Below are 27,857 nucleotides of genomic sequence, written 5' to 3'. Positions count from 1 at the left end.
CCCAACCATAAAATTATTTTCGTTGCTACTTCATAACTGTAATGTTGCTACTGTTATGAATCCTAATGTAAATGTCTGATATGCAGGATGGTCTTAGGCGACCCCTGTGAAAGGGTTGTTCGACCGCCAAAGGGGTTGCGACCCACAGGTTGAGAATCGCTGCTCTAGATAAAACGTAATCAACTTGCAACACATTGAAAGTTCTTTTGAATTGGAAAATATCTGAAAAATAAATTCAACTTTATTATTTTCAAATGTATACATATACTAGAAGTATAGATATTTTTACTAGAGTAAATGCTGATGTTTCTAAAGTTGTGGGTTCTGAAAAGTTTGCGTTAAATATTTTTAAATCTGCCCAAGAAATTGAATTTAGATGAATGCGATGACACTTTTCCTGACAGATTTGCTGAGTGAGCAGTGAGGTTCAGCCCCCGTGTACTGTGGGATTCTTCAAGTATTGAGATACCTTAGTAGCTCACAACTGAGTTGACAAATCTTTTTGTCTGAGGTTTATTGTTAGAAGTATCTTCCTCCCTAAAGGAGAGTACATTTGTGGGGGAGGAAACTATCAGTACATTCATTGTGGTTTTTGGTTGATCAAGTTTAAATGTGTTTTCAAAACAGGAAACGCAGAGACTGCAAGGACTCCTGCCTGTGTCATGTCCCAGGCCTGGTTTGGGGCTCGATGCATGTATTAGATATAAAAATTTCAGAAATAACTCCAGAAGTTCTCCTTACATGTGATATCCGATGATATTAGGAAAAAAAGATTGGCTACTAAATAAACATGTTGGGAAAGGTAAGTGAAGCAAACAAACAAAAAAAGACAAGTTCAAGTCAAATGATAGTGAAGGCATAATTAAGAAAGCAAAAACAAAAAAACCCCACATTCACTGCAGCTGGCCTAAGACAATAAATGATAGAACCAATGTTTGTTTCTGGTAAATCGCACTCTTCTAAGTTGGACCTGAGCAAGCACTACATATAGTACCATAAAATCTGAAAGTGATAAACTATCTGTGTGTGCCCCCTTGTCCCCCAGTTTGTATGTATATATAAAACCACCACCTTTAATACTGATGCTATCTGGAATGTTAGATAAGAGGAGGTATTATAGCCTCAGAGAGTATAAAGCCCATTGATTCTTTACATCTACAAGTAGCAAAGGCTATGGCTCCTTAACTGGCTTCTAAACTTGGAACACTGGTGTGACACAGACTTACACACCACCTCCGAGCCACAGCAGCCACACAAATGTGTGCCTATGGCTATAGTAGGAGCCCCTTTTGTGGTGACAGAGGCAGACATGCCTATCTCCTACAGAGCCAGTAACTATTTTTTAAATTGTCTCAACAATTGCTACTAAGGACTACTCTGGCAGCTCTGGCTGTGGAGGACCTGCGGTTGCTTCTGACCTTGCATTTCTTAATGCAAATACTCACTTAATAAATATTTAATAATAACCACCATGACTCACTGGGAGCGCAGCCCCTAGGGCTCAGGAGGTCTGTTGCTAATTCCAACCAGTATAATTTATGGGAAGTAAACGATCTATGACGTGACCAAAGAGAAGAAAAGTACATACAGGATGCTTCTACTTAGGATTTTTTTGGTAGGAAAGAAATACACAAGTTAAAAAGGGACAACATTTTCTTTTGTCTTAAAGTCTATGCATCTTAAAGGAGGGTGGGAGAGGGGGGAAGGTCCTCCAATCCCCCCAAAGTCAAACCAAACCAAATTACTCCAGTTTAGCTATGCAATCCGAGCTGTAACCACATCAAGTAAGCCCCGTCTGCTGCAAAACATCACTTAAGCTGGAGCTCTGACTTATTGTTCTCTGACTGCCCTGGAGCAATTTTGTTTTGAAGAGCACAGAACACCCTGTTCTGAATGTGGCTGGCACATGAACTCAATGTGCTGACAGCAATTTGTACTCTGATTAAACCGTGTGTGTGTGTGTGTGTGTGTGTGTGTGTGTGTGTGTGTACTGTAGTAACAAAAACTGGAATGCAAAAACTGTATAATTTGTATTTTAGGAAGCAAAAGTGAGAAAGGCTCCACAACCCAAAAATAAAGTGCTGTAAACGCTCCAGCCTAAAGACGCAGCTCTGGTGAGTGTCTGTTTTCCCTTTTCTAATTATAGTTGTTGGTGTCTGATAGCTTTGCACTCATTCCCAAAACAATTACTGGGTCATGGGGATCTAAATGGGAATGTTGTAATAGCATTACTACTAGACAAGATCGGTCATTTGGCCAGAGAAAACCAGGTTGTGGCAGGTTACTCCCACTTGCCAAGGTTTTTTTCTCTGCTGCCTAATTCATGCCAAAGGAGCTTCTCTCTGCCTGTGTCTCCTGCCTAATAGAGCAAGAGCATCCAAGAGACAAGGGGACCTTAACAACCCTGTGAAAAGGCAAATGAGGAAGCAGAGATGGTTTTCTAGAGTTAGGAGAGCATATTTAATCACTGATTAGAAGAGAAACTGTTCCCACCAGGCATGGTGGTCAATTTGGGGGCAAACTGCCTCCTTTCTTCCTCTGCACCATTTCGTATTATTCGAGATGAACAAATGCCTCTGCAAGTTTGCTTATGAAACTGAGGGACAGGTCCTAACTGACAGCAGGCTTGGAAGCTGGCTACTTGAATAGAATAACATTTATACAGATGACATATATCTTAGTCTAAACAGGAAGCATACTCATAGCAATACATTCTACACCAACACAAATCCTCACCACTCTACACAGGTTAGCACTTTAATCAGACCTGGGTTCCAGTCCCAGTTTGCCATTTAACAACTGTGGCTTTGGGCAAGTTCATTTAAATTGTCTGACTCAGTTTCTTCATGCATAGCATGGGGGAAAGGATATTAGCTAACTCATAATTGTTGCGAGGATTCAATTAAATACTGAATAAAGCTTCTAGCCCAATACCTGGCATTCATTCATATGTTGGGGTGTCTACTGTGTGAAAACACTGTTACATATGAATACACAAAGATAAGCTCAATTAATGTTAGCTGCAATTAGTGGCAAATTATACCAGATAAAACATACTTTAGAAGTTGGTAAAGGAAACCAGTTAATGCAGTGGTTCTCAACCTTCCTAATGCCGAGACCCTTTAATACAGTTCCTCATATTGTGGTGACCCCCAATTTCATTGTTACAAATTAAACATAATTAAAGCATAGTGATTAATCACAAAAACAATATGTAATTATATATGTGTTTTCCGATGGTCTTAGGCGACCCCTATGAAAGGGTTGCGACCCACAGGTTGAGAACCGCTGAGTTAATGGCTCCACAGAGAAAGCTGTTAAATTGTGAATAAAACTTAAAAGTAGGCAAAGGCAATGTCTTATGCTTCTTTTGTACCTCACCGTGCCCAATACACAGTTCAGGGCCACAAAGAAAATATTTTTTTAATGATTAATCTGAAAACAGAACAGTAGGGAAAATGGTAGTACTTTTCACTCATTTATAGGAATTTTCCTTTTTGATATATTAGTCAGTACTCCTATTTTTAATAAGTTCCAAGAGCTATTTAAATTCTTTACTTATATGGAGCTTTTGTCTTTTAATATTATTCTAAAGTAAATGATCCATTGGCTGGATTTTTTAGTAACAAAAAAAGACTATTTTCTACTAAGATTTTACTCTACCTTAAGACTTAAAGATACCTTTTTTTAGAAGGAGCTATATAAATCCAAAATATTTGAAAGAATAAATACTGTCCATTTTAGACCAAGTGTCACAGTACATTATTTTGTGAAAACATAAAAGAAAATGGTTTCAAGAATTTTCTCTCTCCTACTGGACAAAATTTGGCAGGACATTGATACTTGAAAAGTAAGTGAAAAACAAAACTAAAAAAGAACTCATAGCTCTTATCAGGTCTCAAGATAGGCACATAAAACCATTCCTCTATTTTCAATTTTTGGTGCTATTTTGTTTTTGGTGTTTTATTTACAAAGACTACAGAGCTAGATTTTGTTCTCATTTTAACCTTATGAGAATCCTATCCCTATTTTTTGTAATCACTGATGATTTGTTTTATTCCTACCATCTTATTTTAGGTTTTCTATATAAATTTTGTTATTTTTCTTTTATTACTTTTGCTAGATTTATACAATTTTTCTTGATCCTCTACTTCCCTACTCCCTATTGGGTGGATGTGTAAGTTCTACATGCTATTCTTACTAGTATCTAGCATTAATTTTATTTTAATCTGGCCTTACCGGCTTCAGCCTGGGAGCAAAAGCCAGTCAGATCCTAAGTAGGAATTCTCAATCCTTGGCTGCAAACTACAATCACCAGGGGAGTTAAAAACAAACAAACAAAAAAACAACCACCCTCAAACAACACACACACACACACACACACACACACTTGTGCCTGAGGAGTTCCATCCTTTGGGGTTTGAATCTTTTGTTTAACTGGTCTGGGCTGAAGCTTGGGCATCAGAATTTTAAAAGCTCCCCAGGTAATTCTAAATTCAGCCAAAGAACTACTCCGTTAGAGGTTTACTGGCCCAGCTGTTCCATATTGTTTTATAACAACCCTGAGGATTGCCCCATAGCCTGCTTCGGCTCCCTCACACCAGCTGCCTGTGGGCTTGGAGTTCTGCCCAAGCTTGTTGAGAAGAACGGCATGTACCTCTACAGAGGTCTTCTCTACACCTGTTTTGGGTTGAGTTTCCCAACCCTAGTTTCCATCAGTCCAGTTTCATCTAGTTTACATATTCCAGAATTTTCATAATTTCTGATTCACTTCTTGTATTCTTCCTGGATTCCAGCACTAACTAATGTGGATTTCTTCCTCTTTTTTTGCAATAATTCCTCCTCTCTCACTTCAGTGGGATTTGGAGAGGAAAAGGAGGTGAGAGGAAAGGGTACTCCAACAATCTGAATCCCGAAAACCACTCTTGAAATTTTCACATTTGAAAATTACTGCCCATTGTCTGCATTCTTTGCATGTGAATGTGGTTGAAAGCACTGTGAGGCACCAGGCAAGAGAGCCACATCCAGCCAGCACCTCCATGTACCAGCCACAAGCACTGAATTTAACAAAGCAGAAGATGGGAGAGACCAGGAGTTGGGAGAAGAGGAGCTGGTGGCTATTTAGAGCAGTGATTCCCAAAGTGGGCGCTGCCGCCCCCCGGTGGGCGCTGCAGCGATCCAGGGGGGCGGTGATGGCCACAGGTGCATTTGGGGGCGATGAGTAACTGCTATTAAAATTTTAAAAAAATTAATTTCCAGGGGCTGAGTAATATTTTTTCTGGAAAGGGGGCGGTAGGCCAAATAAGTTTGGGAACCACTGATTTAGAGCCTTAGGTCAGTCAGACTGGATTTTCTGTGAAAGCAAAGCTTAAAAGTAACAATGTAGTCACTACTGGCAATTAAACTAAAGTGCCATGAGTAACAGTCATCATAACAATGTCAATTAGAATACGTTAGAACACAGTGACTATTTTAAAATGGAAAAAGGACAGCATTGAATAAAAATTACAAGATGGTCATCTTAATTGAGGTAAGAAAAATCACACTGGAATAGTGATTGTTAATATACTGAAAATGATTTTCTACCATTCCTATAACTTTTATAAACATTTAGAATCTTATCAAAGAATGTTTAGGGCTAGTGGGACCATAGGAACCAAGAGGTCTACCTGCCTGAACACTGTATAGGAAGGAAGCTGAAGCTCAGAGAGGCAAGATCCAGAGAGAGCCAGCTGAAGCCAGAATCCTATCTCCTGACTCCTGGTCTAGGGATTTCTCCAACATACATCTGAGCTCTTCTTCATTTAGTCTAAATCTTATTGTGAATGATAACTATCTAAACACTTCAATTGCAATAGTACAATAATACTATTTTTACTATTTCCAATTTTAGAACAACTAATTTGGACTAATTTGCCAGACTCATAAAAATGAAATATGGGTTCAAAGTAATATTTGAAAATAAACTATTCTAGTTTACAGTTTTAAATGAACGCTTTATTTTCAAATGGAACTTTTATAATAGTTCATGTTGCCATCCTTGTTTAGTGATTTGATTTTTTTTTCTTAATGGAAGTAGTCCTGTTTTCTCACACTTCTTTTTGAAGTACTTCAGCTCAATAAATGGCATCTTTCCAACATTTATACATGCAAAATGCATTTTCTGAGTAAGGCTCTGTCGGTGATGCTGGAAACAGGATGAAGAAGCTTCTAGTCAAGCACTCACTGTGTACTGAGGAAATGGGCAAATGCTGGTTGCAATGTTAACTGATGAGCAGTACTCAGTGGTGTACACAATGTGCTCTGGGAGGAAGAATGACCAGTCATCCAAGACCTCAGTAGTATCCTCACTCTCAACTTGGCAAATGAAAAAATAGAATAGTCTCAGGTCACTCAATAAATGGCAAAGCAGACCTTGAACCCAGGTCTCCTGATGTAGAACAGAATGAACACTCTCATCCAATTCTGATCAAACTTAAATGATGAACTGTTTATCTTGATGACAGCCAGGGACATGGGTTGGAAAGGCCTGAAGGGCATTACAATCTATTGCTCTGTTTAGTAACTCCGTACCGGCAATTTAGAAAACTTCTTACTTTTCTTAGGATAATAAATCTTACCGTACAAGGTTATTGTGAGGAACATGTAAATAAACATATATGGCAACTAATACAGTTGTTAGCACACCAAGGAGTCCACAGAGTAAGAATTCCCTGACGGGTGGGATATTCTTTTGTTCATTTTGTGAGTCTGGAATAGTACCTGGTACATACATGTTAAGTAAATATTTACTAAATGGAAGCATTATTAAACAAATGTCAAATTTAAACTATTGTTGATATATATTCACTATATTTATTTCTATAAACAAAGTTTTAAAAAGAAATCTCCATTTCACCCACATAAATGGAACCCAACTGTTAAGGACTATTTTGCTCTCACATCTGCTTACTTTCTACTGTGGCTCCCTCGTTTGGGTTTGAATAGCCTTCTCCTTTCTGTTTGATTCTTCGGATAATGCCTCCATCTTCAAATAAATCCTCTCCTTTGAAATCAAGGAGCTCAATCTAGAAAGAAGAAAGAAATTTGGCTGAGAAAAGATCAAACAAAGCTAATTTAATATACTTAAAGGGAAGGGAAACCAATTGTTTCATTTTACAAAAATAAAACTGTTTATATTTATCTATGCATCTTAGTTATTGGAAGAGTGGGAAAACAAGAACATTGCACTTTTCAATACCTGGAAAGAACCTTCATGTAATGATAATGTCTGGGACCACATCCTGTGGGGAGCAGAGTAAAGACAGACAGGAAATACTAGGAAAAATGCCTGATGGGCAAAAAGCCAGAACTACAAAGTGCTGGCCGAAAACCATTTTGTCTGACTTGAGACACCACCACTTTTCCATCCCAGATTCATGGAATCCTCTTCCTAAAATGTAAGAATGAATCCTATGAAACCAGGCCTGTAACCACTTAAGGGTGTATTTTACCTAGTTACACTGTTTCAGACATTTATTTCCCCCCTCGATTTTAAAATCAAGTTTGGTCAAATGCGTGTAACTCAACACACAATCAATAACATGTTATCACCCCTACTGTGTCTAATGAGATGTTATATTTATAAACCTTATAATATGAAAATGCCTTAGAATTTGATTTAGGCCCTTGCTGGTGTGCTCATTGGTTAGAGCATCAGCCTGTGCCTTGAAGTGTCACAAGTTTGATTCCTAGTCAAGGGCACATACCTGGGTTGCAGGTTTGATCCCCGGCCCTGGTCAGGGCACATGTGCGGTGGCAACTAATCCATGTGTATTTCTGACATCGATGTGTCTCTCTTTCTCCCCCCCCCCCCCCCTTCCCTCCCCCCTTTTCCCTCTCTCTAAAAATCAATGGAAAAAAAATTGATTTTTAGAGAGAGTGAAATCCTTATCTTTGGGTAAGGATTAAACTAAATAAATACAAAAACCAAAAACTTGATTTAGGCATATGTCAACATTTGGAGAGGAAAAGGAGGTGAGAGGAAATTTCCCACATTTCCATCCTGTCTTCTGGTCAATTTTAGTATGTCATACACACACTACTGACCAGAACCTTTATTGCTAAGCCTGATCGCTTGTTTATTTGGATATGATCTTTTTGTGCCAGAGACACATTTCTAAGAAAGCACTGGCACACACCCCTTGGATTTGTGGGAAACAATTCAAAAAGTCAAGCTCCAAAAGAAATAAATTGGATCTCATTCTCAATCGCAAGCTCAGCTCCTCGTTCTACTGCCTGCTGCTTTAGAACCAGCACTATAGCAGAGCAGATGCTAACAAGGCAGCATCACACACATACTTGCCTCAAAAAAGAGAGTTGCATTCGAGGGAATTTTGGGGACACTGCCAGTGGAGCCATATGCATATTCTGGTTTGCACAGTAAATGACACACCTCTCCTTTCTTCATGGTAGCCACTCCAATGTCCCATGCCCTGATAACTTGGCCTAAGAGAAAGAAAAAAGTGAGGGTCTGAAACTGCAATTATGTGAGGTATTAAGTTGGTTTGCTGATGTGAGGCTTAGCACAAGTGACTCCATTTTGGACCAGTTGTCTCTCCTTTTTAACAAAAGCTATATATTTTTTTACATATTTTAAAAAAGTAACTGTCATTAACACAAAAGTTGAAACAAATTTCCAATTCTTTACACTACATACTCAGGTAGGAAGGGTAACAAAAGAACTCAGTAAAAGCTACACACTGAGAAATAAATTTATTTTAAAAAATTTTAGTTTTATTGACTTCAGAGAGAGAGGGAGGAAGAGATAGAAACATCAATGATGAGAGAGAATAATTGACTGGCTGCTTCCTGCATGACCCACACTGGGATTCAAGCCTGCAACCTGGGCATGTGACCTGACCAGGAATTGAACTGTGAAGGGGGAGAGAGAGAAAGAGAGAAGGGAGGGCGGGGAATATCCATGATGCGAGAATCATTGATTGGCTGCCTCCAGCACGTCCCACACTGGGGATGGAGCCCAAAACCCAGGGCATGTGCCCTGACCAGGAATTGAACTGTGATCTCCTGGTTCATGGGGTGACGCTCAACCACTGAGCCAGGCCGGCCGGGTGTGATTTTTATTTTTAAGGTTACCAGAAGATACCCTTATGAGGAGGACAAAAGTATCAATTTCCCAACTGCTCAAAGATTAAGTCTTTGAAAAGTAGCAGTAACATATTCTTTGAACTGTGTCAAGGTTGCAGTTGTTGCTTAATTTATAATTTCAACCATAATAATAAGTGAATATTTTCTAGGTAGAAATGAAACAGAAATAGTACAGAAAATTGAATTTGCCTTGGTCGGCTATTTCAGTTGGTTAAGAGTATTGTCCTGATATACCAAGACTGCAGGTTCCATTCCCAGATAGGGCACATATAAGACACAACCAATGAATGCATAAATAAGTGGAATAAAATGATATTTCTCTCAAAATCAACCAATGACATTTTTAAAAAGAAAATTGAATTTGTCCTAAGGAAGCTTATAATTTAGTCGGGTAGAGAAAAACAACACACAAAAACAACCAGAAAAAGCCCTAGCCGGTTTGGCTCACTGGATAGAGCGTCGGCCTGGGGACTGAAGGGTCCCAAGTCAAGGGCATGTACCTGGGTTGCGGGCACTTGGTTGCAGACACATCCCCAGTAGGCAGCTGATCGATGTTTCTCTCTCATCGATGTTTCTAACTCTCTATCCCTCTCCCTTCCTCTCTGTAAAAAATCAATAAAATATAAAAAACAACCAGAAAAGAATAAATTGCATAAAAGAGCCTATGGAACAGACATTTTCTTCAAATTTAGTATGAGGGGAAAAAACTGTGGGGTTTTTTTGTTTTGTTTTTTAAGAAAAACAAGATGGTATGTGTCCTTTTGTCAAATCACAATTACAAAATTCAGATTTTTTTTTTGCCTAATTCTAGGAAACTAAAAGATAATCTTACTGCTCAACTATAGATCTATACTAGGTTATAGAATCATATCTTAAAATAAGCAATCTCAAATCCTTTAGGAAACAATAGAAAAATGTAGGTAATTTAAAGGAATAAAATACAAAATTAAGGTGCTATGTCAATAAAAAAACTTAAATATCTGAAGTGGGGTCAGGTAAACAATGAACCCCAGAGGAAGTGAATTCTGAAGAGAGCTGATATCTTGAACTGAGAGCAGTGGTAGGGTATTAGAATAAGGGAAACTCTATACTAAGGTTCGTAAAAGGGAAGGGATAAAGCACTCGAGACTCATGACTTCAGCTTAGTTTTCAGTATGCATTGTAACTTTTCAAAATATCAGATACACTTATTTTAGTTAAAAATTTATATAATATATGCCTATTACTAAAACACACGTAAGAAATAGAGGTCACCCACTTCCACCTTGTAAGAAGCATTGTTATGTTTATTTTGTATCCTTCCACTGTGTGCTGTTGCTTTTTTGAAAATTAAAAACACAGATGACAGCATACTATACTTTCAGTTTTGAACTGCTTTTTTATTTAATATGTAATAGATGCTCCTCGACTTACGATGGGGTTACATATGGATAAACCCATTCAAAGCTGAAAATATGTCGAAATGTATGTAATGCACCTAACCTACAAAATATCACAGCCTAGACCAGCCCGTTTCTGCTGACTGTGTAATGCTTCCCTACACTGAAGAAAGTGTAAGGCAAACCTGGGTAAGGCAAGGACCACTGAATCTTGATCTTTCTCTTTCAACAGAAAGGAGGTATGTATTTCAGAGGTCCAAGTACAACCTGCTTGAGCCTCAGACTGCTTGGATCTCAATACCAAGTCTGCCCCTTACTTGTGCAAGTTATTTCATTTCTGTGCCTCATTTTCCTCATCTGCAAAATAATAATAGATGCTAATACCTGCCATAATAATAGTAATACCTGCCATAAAGCTATTACAAGAATTATCAAATATGTCAAATGCATGGCAAAGTGCATATAATATGTACTTAATAAAGGGTAACGTCATTACCACTGTCGTGAATACAAACAGACCAACCTTGTTCTCAGTGACTGCAGTACTCCAGTCACTCCCCTATTGGGAAACACAGGATCAGCAGTACTCTGATAAGGACATTTGTCCATATGTGTTTGCCTACTTTGTGCAAGTTTATTTGGAGAGTAAATGCCCAGAAGTACAAAGGTTATGTGTATTTTCAATTTGACAGATATTGCTCAACTGCCCTTCTAAAATGGCTACATCAATTTATACGTGCACACATGGTCCTACTGTGAAAACAGCCCAAACCATCAAAAGCAATGTAAAGGCTGCTGTAACAGGCTGCTTTCCTGTCACTGACGCTTTTCAAAGACTATTATGTCTTAGTGTGGGCCATTGAGAACACTTTTTTAAAACTATGAATTGGTATTTTAAGACAAATACCTTACACGGTCCTTCAGAAAACCTTTATATTGTGGGGGTTCTACTGTACATTTGTTCAAGACATTTAGCTAATTACTGAGGAGCAAAGGTCTCTCTAGGCACTAATACAAAGGTGGCCATTCCCTTCTTCCTTCTAAAGAACATGCAGTGTCGTGTGGCCAGTGGAAGAGAAAGATAATTGTACTGTTTTTTTTCATCTCATTTTAAAAACAAAGTGTGGTAAACACTGAAACAGTGTATAAACAAGGAGCATTTGCCTTGGGGTGAGGGTTGGTGTATCAGCAAAAGCTTAACTCATAGATGGTGTAAATGTTAGGCCTTAAGGCTGGAAACAACCTGTCAATTTAACCCACAGGGGCCCCAAGCTAAGTAAGTCATGCCTGTGCCTTTACTTTCCTTCTCATCTGAGAACATTACAACTTCTTGTACTGAATGAAACACGGAGGAAAGAACCAGAAGGATATGGACACAGGTATGCTTCTAAAATGGCCAACACTGGGACTCTTTTCATAAGAAGCATTTCCCTGATATAAAAAACACACACATACTCATTATAGAACTCATGGAAAGTATAAAAAAGCATAAAGAATACAATAAAAAACCTCTGAAATCTCAGCATCTAGGGTAAACTGTCAATTTCTTGGTTTATTTCCTTCAAATTATACAGGGTGGGGCAAGAGCGGGTTTGCAGTTTTGAGCATGCAAAACAAAGCCTATTCTTATATTATTATTACTTATTGCATTATTTCCATACAAACAATTATAAACCCACTTTTGCCCACCCTGTATATGTAGACTTTGCATAGTAAATATTTTTTTAAATGTCTTTATTGATTTGAGAGAGAAAGGGAGAGGGAGATAGAAACATCAATGATGAGAGAGAATCATTGATTGACTGCCTCCTGCATGCCCACACTGGGGATCAAGCCCATAACCCAGGCATGTGCCCTGACTGGGAACTGAACCGTGACCTCCTGGTTCATGGGTATATGCTCAACCACACAGAACCACACTGGCCAGGCAATACATTTTTACATTCTTAAAATCCTGGTCATAGTTTATTTGGTTTTGTAGTTTGCTCCTTTTATTTCATATTATATGAGCTGGTGTTACACAGTGGTTACAACGTGGCCAGCACACCAAAGGGACTCAGGTTCAATTCCCAGTCAAGGGGATATACCTGGGTTGCAGGTTAGATCCCCGGCCCCAGTCAGCGTGTGTGTATGAGGCAACCAATTGATGTGTCTCTCTCACATCAATTTTTTTCTCTCTCCCCCTCCCTTCAACTTTCTCTAAAAAACAACAACAATGGAAAAATATTGTCAGTTGAGGATTAACAAAAAACAAACAAAAATGATAACATAAAAAACACGACTTTTATTTTTTTTTTAATTTTATTTTTTTCCATCACCATTTATCCTCCTATATTCTCTTCCACCTCCACCCTCCCCAGTCACCACACTGTTACCCATGTCCATGAATTCTTTCTCTTTTATTTTCTCCTTTGTTGCTCAATCCCTCCATGTCCCCTGCCTCCCCACACCCTACCGCCCAGAGCTGTCAGCCTGTTCTTTATCTATGAGTATGTCTCTATTTTGATTGTTAGTTCATGAAAACATGATTTTTAATAACTATATACTATTTACCTTTTGGGTATACCATAATTTCATTACTCCCACTAATAAACATATAGGTTGTTTGTATTTATTTATTTTTTACTATTATAAAGTTTTAGTGAACCATTTTTGACCTAAATCTTCACATGACTTTTTTTGCATTGGTAAACATTCTTACCTGACACAATCAGGACTATGATGAGTAGGTTAATTAATTTTTAAAATAATGTTTTAATTTTTCAGTTATAGTTGTCATAGACTAGTCTCATGTGTACAACTTAGAGATTAGACATTTAAAATATATTTTTAATTGATTTCAAAGAGGAAGAGAGAGGGCAAGAGAGATAGAAACATCAATGATGAGAATCACTGATTGGCTGCCTCCTGCATGTCCCCCATTGGGGATCAAGCCCACAACCCCAACATGGGCCCTGACAGAGAATTGAACTGTGACCTCCTGGTTCATAGGTTGATGCTCAACCATTGAGCTACGCCAACCGGGCTGATTAAACATTTATATAAACTTAAAAAGTGACCCCCGATAAGTCTCGTACCTATCAGACACCATAGTTATTATATTATTAACTATATTCCTTATGCTATACTTTACATCCCTGAAACTGTTTTTATAGCTGGCAACCCTAATCCTAACTCTAACCTTGCCCCCTTTTCACCCATCTCCCCAAACCTGTCTTCCATCTGGCAACCATCAAAATGTTCTCTGTATCTAAGAGTTTGTTTCTCTCTTGTTTGTTCACTCATTTTGTTTTTAAAGTTCCACTTATATGTGTGAAATCATATGGCATTTGTCTTTCTCTTTTAACATAATACTTTCTAGGTCCATCCATGTTACAGATGGAAAGATTTCATTCTTTTTTTATGGCTGAGTAAAATTCCATTACATATATGTACCATCTCTTTATCCATTCATCTATCGATGGATATTTAGTTTGCTTCCATATCTTGGATATTTAAGTGAGGTTGCAATGAACATAGGGATGCATATGTCTTTTCAAATTGGTGTTTTGGGAAATACCCAGAAGTGGAATTAATTGCTGGGTTATTCTTTGTCTCTTGATATATAGCCTTTGTTTGTTTTAAAGTCTATTTTATCTGGTATAAGCATTGTTACCCCACATTTTTTGTTTTATTTTCATTTTCATAAAATATGTTTTTCCATCCCTTTACTTCCAGTATAAGTATGTCTTTTGGCCTGAAGTAAGTCTCTTGTAGGCAACATATAAATGGACCTTTTCTTTAAAAAATATTTTTAATGCTTTTTAGAAAGAGAGGCAAAGAGAGGGATAGAGAGAAACATCGTTGATCGGCTGCCTCTTGCACACCCCCTACTGGGGATTGAGCCCACAACTGGGCATGTGCCCTGACCAGGAATCGAACCAGCAACCTTTCAGTGGACAGGATGACGTCCCAAAAAACTGAGCCACACAGGCCAGGGTGCTATCTCCTCTTTTATGTTTCCTGTCTCTTTGTTAAAGTTCTCACTGAGTTCAATGAGCATCCTTATAATCAGTATTTTGAACTGCACATCTGGTGAATTGCTTCTCTCTCTCGTTCAGTTCTTTTTCTGGAGGTTTGTCCTGTTTTTTCACTTGAAACATGTTTCTTTGTCTCTTCATTTGACAGCCTCCCTGTATTTGTTTCCCTTTTGGGTGAGGTGCTATATCTCCTGGTCTTAGTAGCAGGTGCCACATGGGGTCCAGTGGTGCAGTCTCCTTAGTCACCTGAGCTGGGTACTCCAGGTATATCCTTGTGTGCCCTCCTATTGTAGTTGAGCCTTGATCACTGTTGCCCCATCAAGGAGGGATTGACCCTCAGGCTGACTGGCTGTGAGGACTGACCCTGACTATAGCAGAGGAGCTGCTGTGCAGGGGCTAACCCCACAGAGCAGCATTCGCTTTAGCAGGGCTCTGATGCTTGCTGAGTCAGCCCTTTGCTATGTCATTGTGGAGATGGTTGGGTTGTGCTCTGGTGTGGTATAAAGCTGGCAACTGGGTGTGCTGATTCTGGGACCTCTTAGGAGGTACAGTTCAAGGTCAGCCACTGCCTATGCCCTGGGGCACTTGTATGCGCTCCAGAGTTATCTGCAGATGGCTGCTACTTGTGCTGGGCTTGGAGGTGCCTGGGAGAGGCTAAGCTGTGAACTAAGGCCAGCTGCACTAGTGCCAGGCTTGGGTCTGCTTAGCAAGGAATACGGGGCACACAGAGGCCAGATACTGCTGTATGGGGTTTGTGAACCTTTGACAGGTTTTGGGAAAGCCTGCTAGTATGGAAAAACTACTGGAACCAGCTTGGGTGGGCCTGAATGTTGAGTGGGGTGGGGTCTCAGAGAATCACCAGGGCAGGGCAAACAGTATTAGGTATTTTGAGACTCAAGATATAGTGCCCCACTGTGCCTGCAGGGGGACTCTGCAAAGGAATAATGACTTCTGCCAGTACTTCTGTCTAGCAGAAAGCTGCCCCCCAGCTCTAGCCCTTGCCTCAAGGCCAGACGATTCAGTTCCTCCCTGTATGCCCCTGGCACCTTTCGCATTGCTGCCTCAATTCTGGAGCTCAGAGCAAGTGAGCCCAAGTAAGCCTGTGCACTGGTCTCCAGCAGCTTTTTGTTTCCCTCAGTCACAATCCTCGCTAGTTTTCACAGCCAGAAGTCACTAGGACTTCTCTCCCCAGCACTGAAACCCAGGGCGGAGACTCCTTGCTCCTCAGAGGGGACAACCTCCCCAGCTGAGAGTTCCCTCCTGATTTTTAACCGCCACATGTGGGTGTGGGCCAAGCTTGTTCAGTGTCTCCACCTCTCCTAGTCTCAACGTGGCTTCATTCTTTATATTCTCAGCTGTAAGATTTCTATTCAGCCAGGTTTCAGGTAGTTCTCAATGATGGTTGCTCTGTAGTTTTGTTGTAATTTTGATGTGGTTGAATGAGAAAGGGAGCATAGCGTTTACCTATGATGTCATCTTCACATCTGTATTATTATTTTTTTAAAATATATTTTTATTGATTTCAGGGAGGAAGGGAGAGGGAGAGAGAGATAGAAACATCAATGATGAGAGAGAATCATTGATCAGCCACCTCCTGCACACCCCCTAATGGGGATCAAGCCCACAACCAGGCATGTACCCTTGACCGGAATCGAACCCAGGACCCTTTGGTCCGCAGGCCGATGCTCTATCCACTAAGCCAAACCGGCTAGGGCTGTATTATTAATTAAATAAATTATTAGTGTATCATGCCACAAACACTTCTGTTTCCATTTAGTTGCAGAAAAAGTCATCAGAAGAAAGAAACACTAGCCGGCAGAGAAGGTTGGACCCACTCGACTCACAATCTCACTTTAGTGAGAAGGTAAGGTGTGATGCTCAAAAAGTCTGCTGATAGTCCTGGATCCTATTTCTTCTGCAAAGTGTTCCCTACATAGGAGACACAGCACTCCTACTCCATGGCTTCTAGGAAAGAAAATGCAAACTCACTAACCTGAGTCAGTATTAAAGCCTGTGTCTTGACATTCTTTGGGTACTGCCTGGTCTGCTTTTATATGTTCCACTTGATGCTTTTAAAGTGACAGTGAGCTTTTATACTCTCATGGATGATGTCAGGTATCTATCTAAAGACTTATAACTTGACCAGAAGTCAAAAGGGTAGGTTGATTTAAGACGTTGCTTTAAATAAAGAGTCATAAAAAAAGAACATACACATACCTCAAACATTTTTTAACTTAAAACATATTAAAGTACATTAATGCACTAACCTTGTGTTAGAAGGCCAAGGCCTTGTCTCTGAGTGTGGCTCCAATGATAAGAGTTCCACATCCTCTTTACTAGATAAATTACACATGGTATTCCATTTGTAATTTACAATGTGGGTTTCTTTGAAGTGGAATAAGAACCAGAAGACACATCAGCAATCAGTATGCAGAATCCTTCTGATAAAAAACATATTCTCAATGGCCTCTATTTCCCTTTTTACCTACCCCTAATTCAATAGCCATTTTTAAAAAATGCTGTTAGCAATTCACCTTACCAAAAGTCTTTCCAAACATGTTCAACTTAGTTTTCATAGAATTCATTTTTTATACTAACTTCAATGTTTTACATGCTATCTAATAAAATTATATAATTACATAAAGTACAATAGATATAAACAGGTTTCAACTGATTCTTATCAACAATCTGAGAAAGAAAAACCAGCCCTGAATATCTGGAAACTGCTTGACACAGCTAGGCCTCAGTGATGTCTGAAGCTGGCTTGGGGCACACAACAAGGCCATGTTATTCTCCTGCTGGACATAAACAATCTCACAAAATATCAACATCAGACAAGGTCACTCTGAGATCATGAGAAAGTGAGACAAAACAAGAAACACTTCAAAATTTTGTCTGAATATGGACAAAAACAAGGTCACTGTGCAACCTACAGAATACCAAACATCCCCCTCTTCTGGCTAACATGTGACTGCTACTCCCTGGCAGGTGTAGCTTTCATCTTCCGCTTGTCAGCCTTCCCAGATAAGATTTATTAAGATAAGCAAAGAATTGCCCCACAGTCTAATAATATCCAATCCAAAGTAAAGCCCCTCTTCCTCAAACCCTTCCCCAAATTACCTAATACAAACCCAAATCATGTAAGTCCTATGAATACTCTTACTGAGACACCCCAGCGTGTGCACGCTCCCTTCCTACAATGCATGATGAGCTCAGCTTGTTCAACTACAGCTGTGTTCCTAGTGGTCTGTTGCTGGAGGCACTGACCAGGCCGGTCAACTGGCTAAAGCAGAGTGTGGGACCACAGAACAGAAAACCAACAGTGTCACTTAGGATATTTACCAACAAATGAAGAGCATCAGTTAATCTGGAGCTTGTTAAGCAAGCTTCTACCACATTCCCTTAAGTTCATTTCCTAGAAGTAGAATTACTGGGCCAAAGCAGAACTTTTTAAGATTCTTTATCTTGGGGCTTCCAGTCAAGATGATGGAATAGGGAAATGTACGCAGTACTTGAATCCACCCACAACCACATCAAAATTATAACTAAACTACAGAACCACCATCATTCAGAACTACCTGAAATCTAGCTGAATAGAAGTTCTACAACTAAGGATATATAAAGGAAGTCACATCAAGACTGTTAGGAGGGGTGGAGACACTGAATGAGCTGATCCCACACCCACATGTGGTGGATAAAAATTAGAAGGGAAATCTTGTCTGCAGAGGTCCCCACTGAGGAGCAAGGAGTCCCAGCCCCACACCAGGCTCTCCAGCCCAAGGTTACAATGCGGGAAGAGAAGTCCCTATGACTTCTGACTGTGAAAACCAGTGGAAATTGTGGCTGAGGTACAATTAGGCTCAGGCACCAGAGTCCCGATGAAGTGAATCCTGGTCCGTGGTGTTGCCCCTGCACCGTGGGGTGGCCACTTCATGGTGGTGAAGGCCAGTCCTTGAAGTGATCAGCCTGGGGGTAAATCCCTCTTATTGATATGCCAATAGCAATTAAGGCTCAACTATAACAGGAGGGTGCACACAGTCCACATGTGGGGGAGGCACACCTAGAACACCCAGCTTAGGTGACCAGTGAGGCTCTACAGGACTCCTACTACATAAGGCTAGTCTACCAAGACCGAAAGACATAGCAGCTCTAGCTAATACACAGAAACAGACAGAGGCAGCCAAAATGAGGGGAAAAAAGAAAGATGTCCCAAATGAAAGAGCAGAACAAAACTCCAGGAAAATGGAGACAAGCAATCTACCAGATGCAGAATTCAAAACATTAGTTATAAGGATGCTCAATGAACTCAGTGAAAACTTTAACAAAGAGGTAGGAAACATAAAAAAAGTAGATTTAAAAAAGGGGGGAAGGACCATGTCTTTTTTTCACCTAGTTAATGTCCTCAAGTTTCAGAATTTCCGTTTTTAAAGGATGAATAATATTCCATTGCATGTATAAGACATTTTGTTTATCCACTACCTGTAGGTAAACACTTGTGTTGCTTCCACTTTTTGGTTATAATGAATAATGCTGCTATGAATGTGAGTGCATAAATACCTCTTTGAGACATTTTAGTTATTTTGGGTACATATCCAGAAGCGAAATTGCTGGGGTATATGGTAGTTCTGTTTTTAATTTTTTGAGGAACATTTTCCTTAGTGACTGCACCAGTTTACAGTGCACAAGGATTTCAATTTCTCCACAACCTTGTCAACATTTTTTAAAACATATTTTTATTGATTTCAAAGAGGAAGGGAGAGGGGAAAGATAGAAACATCAATGATGAGAGAGAATCATTGAGTAGCTGCCTCCTGCACGCTCCCCACTGGGGATTGAGCCCGCAACCTGTGCATGTTCCCTTGACCAGAATCGAACCTCAGTCTGCAGGTTGATGCTCTATCCACTGAGCCAAACCGGCTAGGCTGTTTTGTTTTTTACAGTAGCCATCCTGATTGATGTGAGGTGATTATCTCATTGTGGTTTTAATTTTCATTTCCCTAATGATTAGTTGATGTTAAGCATCTTTTCATATTCTTATAGGTCATTTATATATCTTTGTTGGAGAAATACCTAAGTCCATTCCCTTTTATAATCAGGTTATTTGGGGTGTTTTGGTTGTTGAATTATAGGTCTTTATGTACTGTGGATATTAACCCCTTATTTGCATGTATTTTCTCCCATTCTATACATTGTCTTATAACTCTGTTATTGTATCCTTGGATGCACAGAAGTTTTAAATTTTGATGTAGTATAATGTATGTATTTTTTACTTTTGTTGCCTGTGCTACTTCTGGTGTCACAGCTGGAAATCACTGCGAAATCCAATATCATGAAACTTTTCCTCTAAGGTCTCTTCTAAGGAAACATAGTTTTAGGTCTTATAATATTTAGATCTTTGACCAATTTTGAGTTAATTTTTGTATATAGTATAAAGTTAGGGTCCAACTTCATTTTTTTGCATGTGAATATCCAGTTTGGGAAAACATCATTTGTTGAAAAAAAAAATTGTCCTTTTCCCATTCAATGGTCTTTGCATCCTTGATTAAAATGATTGATTATATATTTTTTAAATGTATGTTTGCATTTGAAATATAAGCATACTTAACACTACAGGATGAAATCTGTACAGTATTATACAGAAAAAATACTTTTTTATATGGGAGTAGAAAATGAGAAGAAAGCAAATATTTTAATTGTAAAAAGTTTTCCTTTAAAATATAAGAGTTAGCCCTAGCCGGCTTGGCTCAGTGGATAGAGCGTTGGCCTGCAGACTGAAAGGTTGCAGGTTCGATTCCAGTCAAGGGCATATGCCTGGTTTGTGGGCTCGATCCCCAGTGGGGGTCATGCAGGAGGCAGCCGGTCAGTGGTTCTCTGTCATCATTGATGTTTCTATCTCTCTCTCCCTTCCTCTCTGAAATCAATAAAAGTATATTTTAAAAAATAAAATATAAAAGTTAATAAATATTTAAATATGAGGCTAATCACTAAAGAGTTTCAGATAATTAAAAATACATCTGATTCACGCTTGCTGTACTTTCTTTGAAGTATTTCCAGGACGTATTACCAACTTCTGATCTGCAATATTTCGCAAGTATAGAGTGTAGGGCTAAAGTAAGTTTACAATTGTGAGCACACAAATACAAAGTTTATTCTTGTATTATTATTTATTAATTATTGTATTATTTTCCATATGAATAACTGTAAACCTACTTTTGCCCCACCCTGTATTTTGCATGTTTTTATGAATAAGCTCTTACAATTCTATTTTAAATACTGAAGTCACAATAAAATTAACAACTTAGCATGACTTTCCATTCAACTATTTACTTCTATTTATTTCCTTGGGAGAGTAAGTACAATATAAGGGATCAAGAGAGTTCAATATACAATATGTAAGCTACAGTCCATTTATATCATTTGTCTTCATTTTGATGAAGTAGCTACTGCTATAGCATATAAATATAACATTATCTAACCAATGTTTCTTGTTTTATAAAGGTAACTGAACACAATATGTTACAGAAGTTTTACCAAAGTATATTGCTCTATTATCATATTTCTAATTATCACTTTAAGGGAGCTTCTAAAGGCTCTGTCATTGGGTTGGTTTTAGTCATTAACAGTTTTTATTCCTGTATCCTTTTTAAAAAAATATATATTTTATTGATTTTTTACAGAGAGGAAGGGAGAGGGATAGAGAGTTAGAAACATCCATGAGAGAGAAACATCCATCAGCTGCCTCCTGCACACCCCCTACTGGGGATGTGCCCGTAACCAAGGTACATGCCCTTGACCGGAATCGAACCTGGGACTCTTCAGTCCACAGGCCGACGCTCTAGCCATTGAGCCAAACTGGTCAGGGATATCCCTGTATTCTTTGCAGAAAGTACAAAAATGGAATCATAGGCTCAGGATTAATCTTAAAGCTCTTCTACATTTTATAGGATCAGGAAAGAAGGCTAGGTGGCTTATTCATGTTAACGTACCAGAATGAAGAGCGAAGAGAGGAACCCTGGCTGCCCAACACCCAGCTGGATGCTCTCCCCATGAGACGACGCTGTCTCTAAATAGTTATGCTGCAGGAACCATGTCACTGAAAGTTATCTCTCTTCTCTCTGCTCAAAATTATAGGAAACGTAAAAGGCTTCTTCATCATAGAGTGATTTACTGAGAATATCTGGGTAGAGAAGATGGCAGTATAAATTCTCAGCAAGTCTTAAGTCTACTTGCAAAGATAACTGCCAAGAGAAGACTTACCTTAAATCTATCAATTTCTTCCACTCAGAAATTCAAAGGTTAGAGTAAGAATTGGGGCAGTGGGAACAAAGAGGTCTGCCATGGCCATTTACTCTGAGATCATCTAAATTAAACAATGTCAGAGCCATACCGATGGCCCTTAAGCTTCACATCCCTAAATCAACAAAATGAAAAGAATTCTAATTTAACTGCCATTATTATCTGCTATATCAAGAAAAATAATCTTAATTGCTATGTTTTTTGAAAAGAAACCTTTTGTTACTGATTTTAGAGAGAGAGGAAGGGAAAGGGAGAGAAAAACTGACGTGAGAAGAAAGAAACTCTGATTGACTGCCTCCTGGGGACCAAACTGGTAACCTGGGCATGTGCCCAAAATGGGAATCGAACCGGCGCTCTTTCAGTGCATGGGACAATGCTCAACCACTGAGCAACACCAGCCAGGTGTTGCTATCTTATTAAAATACAAGATTACTCTCACGTGAGCCATTAAGTCATGAAGGACCCAAAGGAGAAGTGGGCAGTGGCACAGCCAGCACTAGAGCCTGGAAAGAGAACAGATGGACAGAAAGCAGAAGGCACCATGACAAACAAATACCTATAAGTACTGGGAAGACAGAGTGGCAGAAAGGCAGGAAGAGTTTAACTTCTTAGCTCCTCACTTGTTGCTTCCTTTCCCAGATCACTACTTAGTTAACAATTCAACTAAGTTGTAGAGGCAGAAAAAGAAAGAAATTATAGTAGACACCGAGTTGGGGAAAACAATGGTTATTAACCTTTTTTATTCTCAGGACCCCTTGACATCTTAAAAATTGAGGACCCCCAAAATTTACTTATATATCTATAGATAGTCACAATATTAAAAATAAAAATAATTACATACAATTCATTTAAAAATAACCTCATTATGTTAATATACTTATTTTTGTGAAAATATTATATTTTCGAAAACAAAAAAAAGTTAGTAAGGACAGTGACATTGTTTTGTGATTTTACAAATGTAAAATATGTCTGACTTCAACTGAGCACAGCTGGTGTGGCTCAGTGATTGAGCATCGACCTATGAACCAACCAGGAAGTCACAGTTCAATTCCTGGTCAGGGCACATGCCCAGGTTGCAGGTTTGATCCCCAGTGTGGGGTGTGCAGGAGACAGCTGATCAATGATTCTCTCTCATCATTGATGTTTCTCTCTCTCCCTCTCCCTTCCTCTCTGAAATCAATAAAAATATATTTAAAAAAATAAAAAGACAACCAGATTCTCAAACCTTATTTATATTCGTCTGTTGCAATTTTGATTGATGTGCATGGCAAAAATATCCAAACTCACAAAGATAGATAGTTGAAAAAGGTAAGAGTATTCTAATAGCCTTTTCAGGCTATTATGAAATGTAATCATCTATTACTACATCAAAACTAGACAAATGATAGCTGCATAAACTTTAGTTGCAATGTAGAACCTGAAAACATATCAATGAACTTTTTACCTTATACTACAGTAAATCCATTGGTCTAGCGTGCACACTGAATGAATCTTTTACTCATGTGTAACTTTATAACTTGCACTGGTCATTGGGAAAAATGCTTGTTCACTGAGTTACACAGATTTTCCAAATGCTAACAGATTTCATCATATAATAGTTTTTAAATCACACACATTAACACCCACTGACCTCATCAGAAATCTTTTAGGCTTTGAGAAGCTGTCAAGCTCAAAGTGGCAGATACTAATGTCCAAACTGTAACCTTCACTTGAAAATTCAATGGTAACAAATATTGTCAGCTGTTCTTGAAGTGACAGGTTACCTCACTCATTTTCAAGAAAATATCTGCCTACTACTGAATAATCAAGTCTGAATAATCATACTTTTTGCCCTTTCTAATAAAAATGTTTCATGAAAAAAAAAAAGCAGCTAGTACAGCTCTCCACTAAAGCCAGTGCACAGGTGTGTTTCCTTCAGAGCCACGAACTTGGTGAAGAGTGTGCTTTGTGTGTGCTTCTCTTTATCACAAAACAGCAAGACAATGTGAAACTCAGGGATTAGGACTGAATAAAATTAGTATTTTTTACACTATATCAAGGACATTCTTAAGTGAAACTGGCTTCCCTTTTTTTCTAACTTAAACAGTAAATGAGGGCAGTAAAGGATATATGACTGCTGGTGTACGTTGGCTCCACAGTAAAAAGATAAATAACATCTTAGTATTATTATGAAAATAATTTTGACATTATGGATCTCCTAAAAGGATCTCAAGAATGCCCAAGGATCCAGGGACCGTAATCTGAGAACTACTTTAAAATATTTTTACTTTTGTGTACTGGCCAGGTGGCTCAGTTGGTTGAGCATCATCCTGTACACCAAAGGGTTCGGTTTTGACCCCCAGACGGGGAGGGTGCAGGAGACAACTGATCAGTGTTTCTCTCTCACATTGATGTTTCTCTTTCTCTCTCCATCTCAGCGGTTCTCAACCTGTGGGTCGCGACCCCTTTGGGGTTCGAACGACCCTTTCACAGGGGTCGCCTAAGACCATGGGAAAACACATATATAATTACATATTGTTTTTGTGATTACTCACTATGCTTTAATTACGTTCAATTTGTAACAATGAAAATATATCCTGCATATCAATATTTACATTATGATTCATAACAGTAGTAAAATTACAGTTATGAAGTAGCAATGAAAATAATTTTATGGTTGGAGGTCACCACAACATAAGGAACTGTATTAAAGGGCCACGGAATTAGGAAGGTTGAGAACCACTGCTCTATCTCTAAAATCAATAAAAAAACATCTGAGCCCAGCAGGTGTGGCTCAGTGGTTGAGCATCGACCCATGAACCAGGAGATCATGGTTCAATTCCTGGTCAGGGCACATGCCCGGATTGCAGGCTCAATACTCACTGGGGGACGTGCAGAAGGCAGCCTATCAATGATTCTCTCTCATCATTGATGTTTCTATCTCTCTGTCTCCCTCTACCTTCCTCTCTCTGAAATCAATAAGAACACATTTTTTTAAAAAAGCATTCTTGGGTGAGGATTAAAAAAAATCTTTAACTTCTGGCAAAGATAGGACCCACTAGCTCCTATATAACATAAATAGCAAAAAATCTAAGCAAAATGAAACTCAAAAATACCCTCTTACCTTTGCCAAGATTAAAGACAAATGGTTCATTTCTATCATGACTGGAATCAAACTTCTTTCCATTTGACAATTTTCCATTGTAATGGACATAAACTTTATCTCCGATCATCGGTGTTTCCTCACTATTCCCCACTCTTTTGACAATCTAAAAAAGACAAACATCAAGAAAAAGGAGGTGGAACTTTTAACATCTAAACAGAGAATGAAAAAATTACAGACCATTTCATATCACCCAGGCAGATTTGCAAATAATTACCTGTCTTTTCTAAATGTTCCCCTCCTAGTTCTCTTAAAAACCTGTACTATTAGAAAATGTCCTATTCTACTCTTAATCTTTAATACTACATTTAATCTTGTTAATAATAACATTGTTTCCTCAAAATAACTTACCAACAGATCCTGCTTCATTGGTTTAATGCTCCCCATGCTTTGACACTAAAATCTCTCAAAACACAGAGCTAGTCCATATACAAACTGAATTAGATAAAAAAAAGATTAGTAGACTTTCAAAAACATTCAAAAAGAAGTCTAAAGCAACGTTCCAAAGGTGAGGTTTTATTTATTCCCTTTGTTAAAAAGATTAGCTTCTGACTAGATTCTACTAGTTTGATTTAATTTTAAAAAGCCCTATTTCCTGGTGTAACAGGTTACCCTTCCTATTATTTGAATATTCAATGTATAAAAACACAGTGTGACTGCAGTTTGTATAATACTGAATAATTTATTTTCTAGTAAAGGAAATGCCAAAAAAACCATCTCCAAGCTACAAAATATTTAGCTATTGTAAAATCCAGTTTATTTATTTTGTTTTTGGCAGAGCAAGCCACTAATGCAATTGGTCAGTCCTGGGAAAAGAAAATCAAATCCAGGCATGTTGTGGTGTAATTTATTCTGTCAATCACCTATGCTAATGTAATCATTTTATTAGATAACAGAGGATGATAGCTAATGTCCCAAGAACATCTTTTTTGGGGAAGGGTCTGAATTTTTATCTAAAGAATTCAATTTTTACCCTAGCCCGGTTTGGCTCATTGGATAGAGCATCAGCCCAAGGACTAAGGGTTCCGGGTTTGATTTTGGTCAAGGGCACAAACCTTGGTTGCAGGTTCCCCGCAGTGATCAGGGTGCATGCAGGAGGCAACCAATTGATGTGTCTCTCTCATATCGATGTTTCTCTCCCCGCCACCGCCTTTCCTTTCACTCTCTCTAAAAATCAATGGAAAAAATATCCTCAGGTGAGGATTACAAAAAGAAAAAAGAGCATGGAGGTTCCTTAAAAAATTAAAAATAGAACTACCAGCAATCCCACTTTTGTATATAAACTCAAAGTAAACAAAATTACTATCTCGGAAGATATCTGCACTCCCATGTTCACTGTAGCATTATTCACAACAGCCAAGCCTTGAAGTGTCCATGGCTAAATAGATAAAGAAGATATGATACACACACGCGCACACATACAGAGGAATATTATTCAGCCATGAGAGAGAAGGAAATCATACCATTGTGACAATATGGATGTATTTTGAGGGCATTATGCTAAATGAAGTAAGCCAGAAAAAGAAAAACACAGTCATAGCCCTAACAGGTTGAATTTTAAAAAGTTGAACTCACAGAAACAGCAAGTAAAATGGTGGTTGCCAAGGGCTAAAGGGTGGGGGATATGGTGAGATGTAAGTCAAAGCATATAAACTTTCAGATATAAGATGGGTAAATTCTGCTCTAACTGGTTTGGCTCAGTGGATAGAGCGTCAGCCTGCGGACTCAAGGGTCCCAGGTTCGATTCTGGTCAAGGGCATGTACCTTGGTTGCGGGCACATACCCACTGGGGGGTGTGCAGGAGGCAGCTGATCAATGTTTCTCTCTCATCAATGTTTCTAACTCTCTATCCCTCTCCCTTCCTCTCTGTAAAAAATCAATAAAATATATTTAAAAAAAAAGATGGGTAAATTCTGAGGATCTAATGTACTGCATGCTGACCATAACTGACAACACTGTATTACATTCCTGAAAGTTGTTAAGTTATTAGAACTTAAACGTTCTCACCACAAAAAAGAAATGGTAATTATATGAAGTGATGGACGTTTAACTAACCCTACTGTGATGACCATTTTGAAACATATAAATATATAAAATCATCACATTCTACATCATAAACTTACATAATGTTATAGGTTAATTATATCAACAAAATTGGGGAAAATAATTATAATTTTAAAAAGTAAATTAAGAGCTACTTAAAAAAATCATTACTGCCCTTCAAGGACTTCATTTTGCTGTGGAAACCTGAGTGATTCCACAGTATCGCTTGCTGGTGTGCGCAGCTATCTGACTCCCTGGTAGCCATTCATCCCATCTGCCTAATTACTTGTTCATGTCCTTGAAATGCAGATTCAAAACTGGTGCAGGGGAAAATGTTAAAAAAAAAATTAACCTAAGAGAAATCACTTTATATTCTAGAAGTGCTCATGTTCATGAACTGCATGCAGTATGTGAGCCTGAGCCCCACCCAGAGGGAATCGGCATTTCCAGGACCCTGAACCAGTAATTGGGCAGATGGGATGAACAGCTACCAGGAAGCCAGATACTATGGAATCACTTCAAGTTTCCACAGCAAGATGATCTTTTACCAAAATCTGGAGTTGCCCTAAAGCAACTAGTCTCAATTCATTTAAAAAGACGTAAGGTCCACAATATCATTTTATCTTCTTTGGCTAGTTACTGACTTCAGAGCTGCCTTGGTCTTAAAATATATATATCTACACTAATAAAAGAGAAACATGGTAATTAGCGTATGACCGCTACCCTTCCCATTGGCTAATCAGCATATCCTTATGCAAATTAACTGTCAGCCAAGATGGCGGCTGGCAGCCATGCACTGAAGCGAGCAGGGAGGCTTGCTTGCTCCAGTGA

At 38.7% G+C, this 27,857-nt stretch overlaps 1 protein-coding gene and 1 long non-coding RNA gene across 14 annotated transcripts in view; one reads left to right on the top strand and one right to left on the bottom strand.

Annotated features, from left to right (window-relative positions):
* Positions 1 to 27,857, bottom strand: part of FKBP5 (FK506 binding protein 5) — a 131,358-nt gene that overhangs the window by 22,951 nt on the left and 80,550 nt on the right. For 9 of the 12 annotated variants that reach the window (XM_014529594.1, XM_014529596.1, XM_014529600.1 and 6 more), the window contains 3 exons: positions 24,945 to 25,089; positions 8,345 to 8,487; positions 6,953 to 7,067 (listed from right to left, as the gene is read on the bottom strand). In XM_014529594.1, coding sequence (XP_014385080.1) covers positions 6,953 to 7,067; positions 8,345 to 8,487; positions 24,945 to 25,089 — 403 coding nt within the window. Of the gene's footprint in view, positions 1 to 6,952; positions 7,068 to 8,344; positions 8,488 to 16,812; positions 16,987 to 21,531; positions 21,661 to 24,944; positions 25,090 to 27,857 lie in introns of those variants that run through there. The other 3 variants (XM_014529601.1, XM_005881740.2, XM_014529602.1) reach the window with 3 other exon arrangements.
* Positions 125 to 27,678, top strand: LOC102250498. 2 transcript variants are annotated; one of them, XR_001359731.1, is made up of 3 exons: positions 125 to 2,114; positions 16,323 to 16,409; positions 27,405 to 27,678. It is a non-coding gene; the product is annotated as an uncharacterized LOC102250498 (long non-coding RNA). The 2 variants fall into 2 exon arrangements; XR_001359730.1 differs by lacking the exon at positions 125 to 2,114 and adding an exon at positions 9,772 to 11,905.

Source organism: Myotis brandtii, unplaced genomic scaffold (genome assembly GCF_000412655.1).
Source record: "Myotis brandtii unplaced genomic scaffold, ASM41265v1 scaffold687, whole genome shotgun sequence".
In the NCBI taxonomy this organism is placed as follows: Eukaryota; Metazoa; Chordata; class Mammalia; order Chiroptera; family Vespertilionidae; genus Myotis; species Myotis brandtii.
This window is presented reverse-complemented; position numbering and strand designations above follow the sequence as displayed.